General features: G+C 46.6%; 1 protein-coding gene across 2 annotated transcripts; it reads right to left on the reverse strand.

The window, feature by feature from the left end:
- Positions 1 to 2,455: 2,455 nt before the first annotated feature.
- On the reverse strand, positions 2,456 to 9,922 carry RPS15A (ribosomal protein S15a). Of its 2 annotated transcripts, none has more exons than XM_054452976.2 (5): positions 9,816 to 9,922; positions 8,474 to 8,611; positions 7,557 to 7,636; positions 4,243 to 4,328; positions 2,456 to 2,603 (listed from the first exon to the last, which is right to left on the reverse strand). In XM_054452976.2, exons 2-5 carry the CDS (start codon positions 8,604 to 8,606, stop codon positions 2,510 to 2,512), a joined length of 393 nt encoding a protein of 130 aa, XP_054308951.1. In that variant the 5' UTR covers positions 8,607 to 8,611; positions 9,816 to 9,922; the 3' UTR covers positions 2,456 to 2,509. The 2 variants fall into 2 exon arrangements, with proteins under 2 accessions (XP_054308951.1, XP_063511284.1); XM_063655214.1 differs by having other exon boundaries at positions 9,099 to 9,838.
- Positions 9,923 to 10,121: the final 199 nt, after the last annotated feature.

Below are 10,121 nucleotides of genomic sequence, written 5' to 3' on the forward strand. Positions count from 1 at the left end.
TTCAGAGCTTAGTTCCCCCAGAGCTTGCTTTCTCCCTGGCCAGGAGCTCAAAGTGAACTTCCTAGCCTGGGGAGAAGTCGTCCTCTCAGATGTTGGTCCAGACCTAGATTCAAACTCTGCATTGCCCAGAGACCTATGTGCTCGTTCACCTGGCACTCCTGACCCTGAGGTGAGACAATAGCCTCTAAGTGAGGACACTTGGCAGGCACGAGTATAGATGTGTTGCTGAATGTAGAGGTCCTTGGCCTTTTGAATGACAAATTTCTTTAAGCCTCTGGTCAAAGGCTCTATGGGGTCTCTCCATAAAAATGCATAGGTGTTAAGTTTTGCATGTATTTTTGGACAGTGCATTATATCTCTTGACACCTGCAGCTCCGAGGCTGAGAAGGGGATAGGTGCTGAGGTCCCTTTTACTATGACCCAAAACCACCCAGGTAGGAATGGATGATCCAGATGCTATCACCCTCTCCCCACTCCAGGGTCTCTGCCTGTCAGCAGCAGTATACTGGGAGGATGCTGGGATCACCCCACTGAAATACTTGTCTCTGAGCCAAGACATCCTGCCAGCACGAACCTAAATTGTCTTCAGACCCTCAAACCCTGGGGTCTAGTACCACACCAACCAGCCCTGGGTCATGTTATAAAGCCAATTACAGGATCTGAGGAACAAGGGGTAAGGTCATCTGCTTCCTTGCCAACATAAAAGAACACGTTAAATCCATCAGCCACACCACTCCTTCTTCCCCTATCACGTTTCTCCCACTCCTGACCACTTCAAAGGACATAGGATCCCCACAAAATGGTGACAACAAATACAGCCATTTTCATATCCTATTTTATTTTTGAAGTCAGTGTCCAGAAAGAAACCGACAATTCACTCAATCAACATGTAAGCGACTGAGGCATCCCTACACGCCAGGTTTGCAGGCTAGGGACCAGAGACACAATGGTTAAACAAGCCACAGCCCTGTGATCCTAGGGCTTACAATGCTGGCATAAGAAAATCCTTCTGGACTCCCTGTCCCCATGCCTGTGACTGTCATGTGCCAAGTGCACTTTACACAATCTGATTTTTCCCTCAACTCGGGGATAGGTTTTGTATCATTCCCATTACAGATACGGATGTTGAGGTTACTGAGTGGAAGAGGAAATCTGAATTCTGCTGCTGGACCCCAAAACTCATGTTAATTACCCACAGCCTCCCAAACATCAGAGGCCCCAAACATGCCTCCCAACTCACTTCTCATAAATGGGGGCCGTTTTCTGCCCCATCTCTAGGGCTGTTCTGTAACATTCTCCGCTACTTCCCACATCTTACAGAGGCAGGCCCTCCTTTCAGGAAGATGATCCATACCCCTTCATAAGGTAGCTTCTCTCCCCGCTTGGCACACCACCTGGCTAGCCAAGGGCAGAGCAGAGAGTAGGGGACAGGCCCCAGCACCGGGTCAGCACCCACTACCTCCTCAGTGATCAACAGTGCCCACTGCACTTCAATAGGCACCTGCAAGTGGCACCAGATCCTCTTGAAACAATTCTTAAGGCAGGGCGCGGTGGTCACACCTGTAATCCCAGCATTTTGGGAGACCGAGGCAGGCGGATCACTTGAGATCAGGAGTTCGAGACCAGCCTGGCCAACATGGTGAAACCCCACCTCTACTAAAAATACAAAAATTAGCCAGACATGATGGCACACACCTGTAATCCCAGCTACTCAGGAGGCTGAGGCACGAGAACTACTTGAATCTGGGAAGCAGAGGTGCAGTGAGCCAAGATCATGCCACTGCACTCCAGCCTGTGTGACAGAGTGACTTTGTCTATGAAAAAAAAAAAAAATTTCCTAGCAAGTATTTATTACAGCAGTCAGTGACAAAAGCCACATCTAAAATCCTATCTACAGAATAATCCTAGCCGGGCAAAACAAATTCATCAAAAATAGAAAATACTGAAATATAGGCCAGGTGTAATGGCTCATGGCTGTAATCCCAGCACTTCAGGAGGCCGAGATGGGCTGATCACTTGAGGCCCAGAATTTGAGACCAGCCTGGGCAACATGGCGAAACCATGTCTCTACTAAAATATAAAAATTAGCCGGGTGTGGCGACACACACCTGTAATCCCAGTTACTCAGGCGGCTGAGACAGGACAATCACTTGAACCCGGGAGGTGGAGGTTGCAGTGAGCCAAGATCGCGCCACTGTACTCCAGCCTGAGCAACAGAGTGAGACTGTCTCCAAAAAAGAAAAAAAACTGAAATACAACTAAAATATTTAGTGTCAAATATCTGGTTTTGGCAGACAGCAGGGGTGACTGTTTCTTAGGCATATTGGTTTCATAAGAACTTTTTCCCTTGGCTGTATTAGTCACTTCAGGGAATCGCATTCACCAATAAACGAAGCAACTGCACGCTGCCGCAGAAGCTCTGGCTACACTGCTGTAAAGGCTCAAAACGACCAAGTGGAAGCACCAGAGTCCATGAGGCATTTTATTTGAAAATATATGTATTACATCCCTAGAAGAAGAATCCCAGGATTTTCCCTCCTGTGTGTTTTCGTCTTGCTTCTTCATGGTCCATGATGCCAGCTGAGGTTGTCAGTACAATGAAACTATGGAGTGGAAAAAGAAAGTGCGGGTAAGTTTCATAGTTCAACATAGTGCCTTCTAGTGCAGAAAAACATCAACACTCATCAGTGGTTAAGGGCGCTTTCCTGTGGGGCACATAGGAACTGACAGTGCCTACATGAGCTGGTGCCTCATGTAGCGTATGAGCCCTGACTCCTGCAACCCAAAGAGCCAAATCCTGAGAGCCCAGCCACACAATCACACAGCCCTGACTTCTGCCTACACCACGAAACAAACTGCACTGAAAACAAAGGCTGGGAACTCCTTTAAATTTAGATGTCACTTTCTGCTTTCAGGTAAGGAGACTTGAAAGTATTCATATAAACTTGAGTTTGAATTGTGTTTCTGCCATGTACTGTATAATAGCTAAACTATTATATGGAGACATGTTCATTTGTACAATGAGTGGCTGCTTCATGAGTTACTGTGGGGATCACTGTAACAAGCATATAGTATGCAAATGTGCGGCATTAAAATCAGTATCATAATTACAAAGAGAAATGATTTTGGTAAGAGAATACCGTACCTGTAATACAGCAACCATGAAGTAAGAATACTTTCAACCAAGGCACCAGACGCATAATTTGGAGGGTATAAATTCTTAACCGCAAAGATACGCATTTACTGTGTCAGCTCATAAAGTGCTTTACCAAAATTAAATCAGGTGATAAACAGAGGAACTATTACCACTTTTACGGATGAAGAAATCAAGGCTATGACTTGCCCAAGATCTCATGGCTTTAAAGTAGAAAAAACAAGGGTTTGAACTCAGATAGGCTTTTAAGGACAAAGACTCCCAAACTAAGTTTTCCCACAGGCCTAGGCTTAGAACTGATTCTGGCCCTGATCTGGGATCACAGGGAACTATCTGCAGTGAGCCTAAAGGGCAGACATGAAAGTGGACACGACCCTCCTCTTCTGCCAGTCTAAGCTCTCATGTGCCTCTCAGAACCTGAAGCTCAACACATGAAATGTGGCAAATAGCCAGGCACGGTGGCGGGCACCTGTATTCCCCAATCCACAAGAGGCTGAGCGGGGAGGATTGCTCGGGGCCAGGAAGCCAAGGCTGTAGTGTGTTATGACCACACCTGTGAATAGCCACTGCACTCCAGCCTGGGCAACAAAGTGAAACCCTGTCTCTCTTTTTTCTCGAGACAGAGTTTCACTCTTGTTGCCCAGGCCAGAGTGCAATGGCACAATCTCGGCTCACCGCAACCTCTCTCCCGGGTTCAAGCTATTCTCCTGCCTTAGCCTCTCAAGTAGCGGGGATCACAGGCATGTGCCACCAGGCCTGGCTAATTTTGTATCTTAGGTAGAGACGGGGTTTCTCCATGTTGGTCAGGGTGGTCTCGAACTCCCAACCTCAGGTGATCCGCCTGCCTCAGCCTCCCAAAATGCTAGGATCACAGGCATGAGCCACCGCGCCTAGCCAACCCTGTCTCTTTTTAAAGAGAGAGAAAAGAAATATGGATAACACTTGAGCTATTAGGTCAAAATGGTTAAGAGTAGACAAATTACCACTGCTTTGCTTTAAACAGAAAAAAAAAAAAAAACCCTCAAGTCAAACTGCACCACAGCAATTCTTAGCATTAACTTCTTTTAATTAAGGAAAGGCCAACTTACCCAAACTGGCGAGATGGAAGCAGATTATTCTGCCATTTTTCCAGGTCTTTGAGTTGCACGTCAAATCTGGGGCTGATCACCCCACACTATAAAATAACAACAACAACAAAAAAATTCTTCACTTTACCAATAACAGAAAAACTGAGTAACACAAGATGACATTCATAAATAAACAGTCCTCCAAACCAACCAACCCAGCATTCAGATGGGTACCTATTCTGTGCACAATGCTTGACATACTTTTCAAAAAATACACCTAAGTCAGACTATGCCTGCCTAGGAGAAAAAGCAAAGGCACGCAAAGAGATGGAACAAGGCAATACATGGCAGTGTCAGGCCACTGGCATGCTCCCTGTTGGCTGGAGAGCTGTCCAGGATGATTAGATTTTACATAGTCTAGAGATCAAGTCTCGACAACAGACTACAGCCAACCCTTTCTTACATAATAAGGCTGAAATAAAATCGTAGAGTCTCAAATCCTGAAGCTCTACAAATTATTAGAATATCTAAGGAACACGCTGCACAGGCACTGAACTAAGAACGCTGCTCCCACCAATGAAGTACCATTACATATTTCCAAGAAACAATGTCCTACAGCCCCAGACGAATTTTTCCAAACAAATCTGACAGAATGATGGAAGGCAGAAAGAGCAAAGAGCTTGCAATTCTCATCTCGTGGCTACTGGGACATGGCAACAGTGATCCTCCCAAGTAAGAGCTCGCCAAGGGCTGCCATCACTCAACTACATGTCGGCCCTGAAACACTACTGAAGAAAGTCCACTAACTGATGTCCATTAACTGAAGACACTCTGCTCACAAAATCTGCTCTAAAATCACAGGCACACTCGAAAAGCACTTCCAAAAGCAGAGACTGACCCATAGAAACTGAAAATGGGCTGTCAGAAAGGCCCAACTGCTCTACGCCAGGAAGCCTGCTTAAGTTCCCCTACTATTACCCCATCAGCTATGCTGTGACTTGACTAACAAGGACAAACTCACAGCAGATGAAAGAAATGCAGGGATAGGAATATGGGGAAACTAGTTTTATCCAAGCAAGCTATAGTGAAAGATCTTGCCAAAGTCTGCCGCACGTTGCATCCAAGTTTTATGTTGATTCCAGCAGCAAAAATCCTTCTCATTCTGGTAGAATTAAAACAGCATACCCTCTCCCAACCCAGAAGAATCCTAAGAGGATGTGATCAAGGCCAGAATTTTAATCAATTTAGTCTTTACACACTATCTTACTTCCAAGCTCAATTTCCACGCTAAGGGTAGGTCCATGTCTTGCATGAAAGCGATGGAGGGGGACATTCTCTTACAAATGGGGAGAAATGAAATTCCAAGAAACCAAAAATTGTTTGCTTTGCCGAAAGTCACAGAGCAGGCCAGGCGCTGTGGATCACCTGAGGTCAGGAGTCCCAGACCAGCCTGGCCAACATGGTGAATCCCCGTCTTTACCGAAGATACAAAAATTAGCCGGGCATGGTGCCACTCACCTGTAATCTCAGCTACTAGGGAGGCTGAGGCAGGAGAATTGCTTGAACCTAGGAGACGGAGGTTGCAGTAGCCAAGATCGTGCCACTGCACTCCAACCTGGGTGAGAGTGAGACTCCGTCTCAAAAAACAGGCAGAGAGCAGCAGGGCCTGCATATCAACTGTTGTAGGCTAGAATTTTTCAAACTAGCATACCACAGAACAAGAGTGCCACAAATAAGTTCCATTTACAGAATGCTCTGTTCAAATTTATTTCTCTGTTGGGCCCAGTGACTCACACCTGTAATCCCACCACTCTGGGAGGCTGAGGTGGGAGGATCACTTGAGCCCAGGAGTCCAAGACAAACTTAAGCAACATAGCGAGACCCCACCTCTACAAAAAAGTTAAAGAAAAATTAGCAGTCACAGTGGAATGCACCTGTATTGCCAGCTACTCAGGAGGCTGAGGTGGGAGGATGGCTTGAGCTAGGGAAGTTGCAGTGAGCCAAGATGGCGCCACTGCACTGCAGCCTAAGCCAGAGCAAGACTATCTCAAAAGAAATATAAATAAAAATAAATCAATCCTATTTTGAGGTGGGGTTCTAATGGCTACAACTAGAACAAAACATGACATACTGAAAATTACCCTTGCAAGTTCTTCAAATCTTAGGGAGTCTTGCCCTGTCACCCAGGCTGGAGTGCAGTGGTGCGATCTCAGCTCACTGTAACCTCCGCCTGCCAGGTTCAAGCAATTCTCCTGCCTCAGCCTCCTGAGTACCTGGGATTACAAGCGCCCACCACTGCGCCCGGCTAGTTTTTGTATTTCTAGCAGAGACGGGGTTTCACCATGTTGGCCAGGCTTGTCTCAAACTCCTGACCTCATGATCCGCCTGCCTCAGCCTCCCAAAGTGCTGGGATTACACGTGTGAGCCACCATGCCCAGCTAGTTCTTCAAATCTTTAATAAATACTTCAGCAACTCACCTTCTGGGTCTCTTTCCCCCCTATCTGTTGCAATAAACACAGTGGTGTCCAAGGGAGAGAATACAGTCATGGGTTCTTAGTTTCTGTTTCTAGTTGGGCCAGTAAGGCCCCTTCCTCATCCCTCTTTTCCATTTATCACTAGAGACAGAAACTAAATACCATGGTTTCAGGCTGCTACAAGTCTAAAACAAAACAACAAAATGAGGCAGGCTGGACAAGCCTGAACTAGAGGATCTGCCTCCTTGCAAATCTGAAAGCTACAAACCTGATAGGAAGCACAGTGGACACCTCAATTAGCTTAGATACCTGCCCCCAAAACACACACAATCACTTAAACCACAGTCTTTACTTGGTTAAGGTGTTGACAAGTCAAACTGAAAAGCAGCATAGACCCCAAAGACCTATGCCAGCAAAAACAGAAAAAGTATTAATATTGCTATTTAGAAAGCCCCATTTACTCAAAGACAAAGATTCCATTCAAAAAACCCCACACATCACTGAGAGGAAGGACACAGCACCTTGGACAAAAGGCTCAATGGCCTTGAGCCACCCAAGTTCAAGCCAGTGAGGTGGGTAGTGTTAACATCCAAATACCAGTACCAGCGTTGGTTTCACCCCCGCATCTCTCCTGAGACAGCTTATACCCCATAAAAACACTAGGTCAACTGACATAATCCTAGCACAATCAACCCAGGAGAACAAATGAAGTTACATGTGTCAATTTTTAAACCTTTTTAAAGTAACTGGATAAATCAGGTATGGCACCACTACTCAGTATTTCCAAAGGCAATTACAACATTTAACGCCACATTAAAAAATTCTTAAAGGTTTGAAATGGGTAGGTCACTCGTTCTTACCTTGTTTAGCCTGCCTGTGAGGTTCACAACAATTTTCCCAGCTCTGTGGTCATCAATGATTTCAAATTCGCCAATGTAACCTACAAAAGATAACTGACTGGATTAAATAAAAGACACCAACTTGAGAGCTAAACCTCTGTGCTCTAGCCTACTCAATTCTTCACTCTCCCATCACCTCAGTGACTGCTTCTCCAAGAAGTTGGGGGGAAGACAGTTGCTCTGTATCAGAACTAATTTTTACAACCTAACATATAAGATTTGGGAGACAATACCCAAAACAATCCACCTTGCAATTCTGAAAGAAATTATTTTCCCCTTGACCCTTCCTTCACTACTTCCCATTCCCAAAAACTACTTTGTGCCAAAGAAGTGCAATAATCCAATCTTTCCTCTCAAAGAGCTCTGAGAAAATATCAAGAGTCCTTTCTTTCTTTTTTTTCTTGAGATGGAGTCTTGCACTGTCGCCCAGGCTGGAGTGCAGTGGCCGATCTCGGCTCACTGCAACTTCCACCTCCTGGGTTCAAGCAATTCTCCCTGCCTCAGCCTCCAAAGAGCTGGGATTACAGGCGCCTGCCACCACGTCCGGCTAATTTTTGTTGTTTTTTGTTTTTTTTTTTTAGTAGAGACGGGGTTTTGCCATGTTGGCCAGGCTGGTCTCGAAATGAGCTCAGGAGTCCTTTCAATGACTTAGATTCATTTAGCTCCCAAACACCTAGCAGAGCTCCTTTTTCCAGCAGTCCTATTCTAAGTGACTCTTCAGCAGTTTCAGACTATCCCCTCCTCCACAGCCCACAGGTCAATTGCATTCGTTCTCAGGTATGACAGACATACTTTGGTCCCCCATAATTAATTTCTACAGGACTAATTTCTTAAAGAGTCTCACATCAAAACATAAAACACAGCGGCAGCAGACTTACCATGCTTCATCATCACAGTGAGAAACCGGACGATGACTTTGGAGCACGGCCTAATAAGCACCTGGCGTTTGCCTCTCTTTTCGGCATTGTTGATGCTCTTGAGAGCATCTGCCAGGACATTCATGCGCACCATTGTGGCTGTTCATGGAAGACAAAACAGGAGGTTTTACTGGCATTGCCAACATCAACAGACACCAACCATTACACTGCGGAAGTATCCTTTCCTTTCTGGACCCACCTTGGCGAAGTTTTCTCAAGTCTAAGCAGGCTGCTTCTCCATTTCCCACCACCCAGGAAAATTCCTATATACTACGGTTGTTGAAAACAGGTTATCAGGACGTCAGCCTGCACATTTTGAAACTCATTCATTCACTAACCACTCTTCTTCGAATCGTGCCACACACCAATGTCTGGAGATAATAAAATGTGGGACAAAATCCACTTGACACAAGACAACGTCAGAACTGGCAGAAACTGCCAGCTACCAAAACGAAAACATCGGGTATAGTCGATCAGTGATTCAGAACAGAAGCAGAGTATCATCGGCAACATTTTCCAAATTGCTGAAAATCAGCAGATTCTATACTATTAACATTGTACTTTAAATCAGTTCACTCTCACCTACCATGAACACATCCAACTATTAAACATCCATCTTCGTGCCATTTAAAATTGCGTCCAACAGCAAGAGCCACAGTGGCAAACAGAAACATTTTACATGCTGTCAGACTGGACTCTCTTCTAATGGGCACGAACCGCACACTACACTGAACTTTTGAAAGCTCTTAAGTATGGAGACCAAACTGCCAATAGTAAAGATTGAACTTAAATCCCTTAAGTTCAAAAGCGTCTAAAGAAAAACTCTGCGGCCCAGAAGATCCAAGTTGGCATCCAGCAAACTGCCAACCCCGGCACGATGCAGCTTTTACCTGCTGGGTGGCCTCAGCCTCCCAAGCTCCCAGCGCGGCCGCAGCAATGAGAAGCTGCACGGCCCACCAGCCCCGATGTTGCCCGCCGCCCGGGGCCAAGGCGCTGCCTCAGCACTAAAGAGAGATCCAGACGCTGCGGCCCGAACCGGAGCTACCGCCTAGCTGGGCAGTCGAAGGCTCCGGCTCCCGCCAGCGCTGCGGCCTGCACCCTAAGGACCGGGATCCCCTGAGTACACAGTCCGGGGCGCCCAGCCATGGCTCTCCTCTATGCCTGTCCAGGAACCGGCAAGGCCAGGATCCTCGGCCAAGGAGGGGGCCAGCCTCCTCGCAGGACACCGAGACCGAACCTTAGAGAGCAGGATGGCACCGATGGCAGACGGATGAAATTGGAGCTCTCAGACAGTGCTACTCACCGGCGCGGAAAGATGGCGGAAAGAGGACGGGAGGGGAGAGGCGCACGGAGTTATGGGAAGCGGGAGAGCTATCGCGAGACTTTCAAAGGACCGGCAAAAACAAGGACCGCCTAGAAGAAGGACGAGGGTGAGGGAAAGGCGGAGCCTCCTCAGGGGTTGGCAGTTGAGAGTCGATGGAATCGACCTCCCCGGTGGGGCCCGGGAGAGGCAAGGTGAGCCGTTCATTGGAGGTTCGTCTACATTTTTTTTTTTTTTTTTAATTGTTGAGACAGAGTTTCGCTCTTGTAGCCCAGGCTGGAGTGCAGT

Source organism: Pongo pygmaeus, chromosome 18, assembly GCF_028885625.2.
Source record: "Pongo pygmaeus isolate AG05252 chromosome 18, NHGRI_mPonPyg2-v2.0_pri, whole genome shotgun sequence".
Taxonomy (NCBI): domain Eukaryota; kingdom Metazoa; phylum Chordata; class Mammalia; order Primates; family Hominidae; genus Pongo; species Pongo pygmaeus.

What these genes read in the sequence shown, in the direction of transcription:
- RPS15A (XM_063655214.1), bottom strand. Translation starts at nt 9,186, where the DNA reads ATGTTTCTGTTTGCCACTGTGGCTCTTGCTGTTGGACGCAATTTTAAA. An exon ending in CACTGTGATGATGAAGCATG is followed by an intron (nt 7,637 to 8,473) that starts GTAAGTCTGCTG and finishes TATCTTTTGTAG; the next exon opens with GTTACATTGGCGAATTTGAA. An exon ending in TCACAGGCAGGCTAAACAAG is followed by an intron (nt 4,329 to 7,556) that starts GTAAGAACGAGT and finishes GTTATTTTATAG; the next exon opens with TGTGGGGTGATCAGCCCCAG.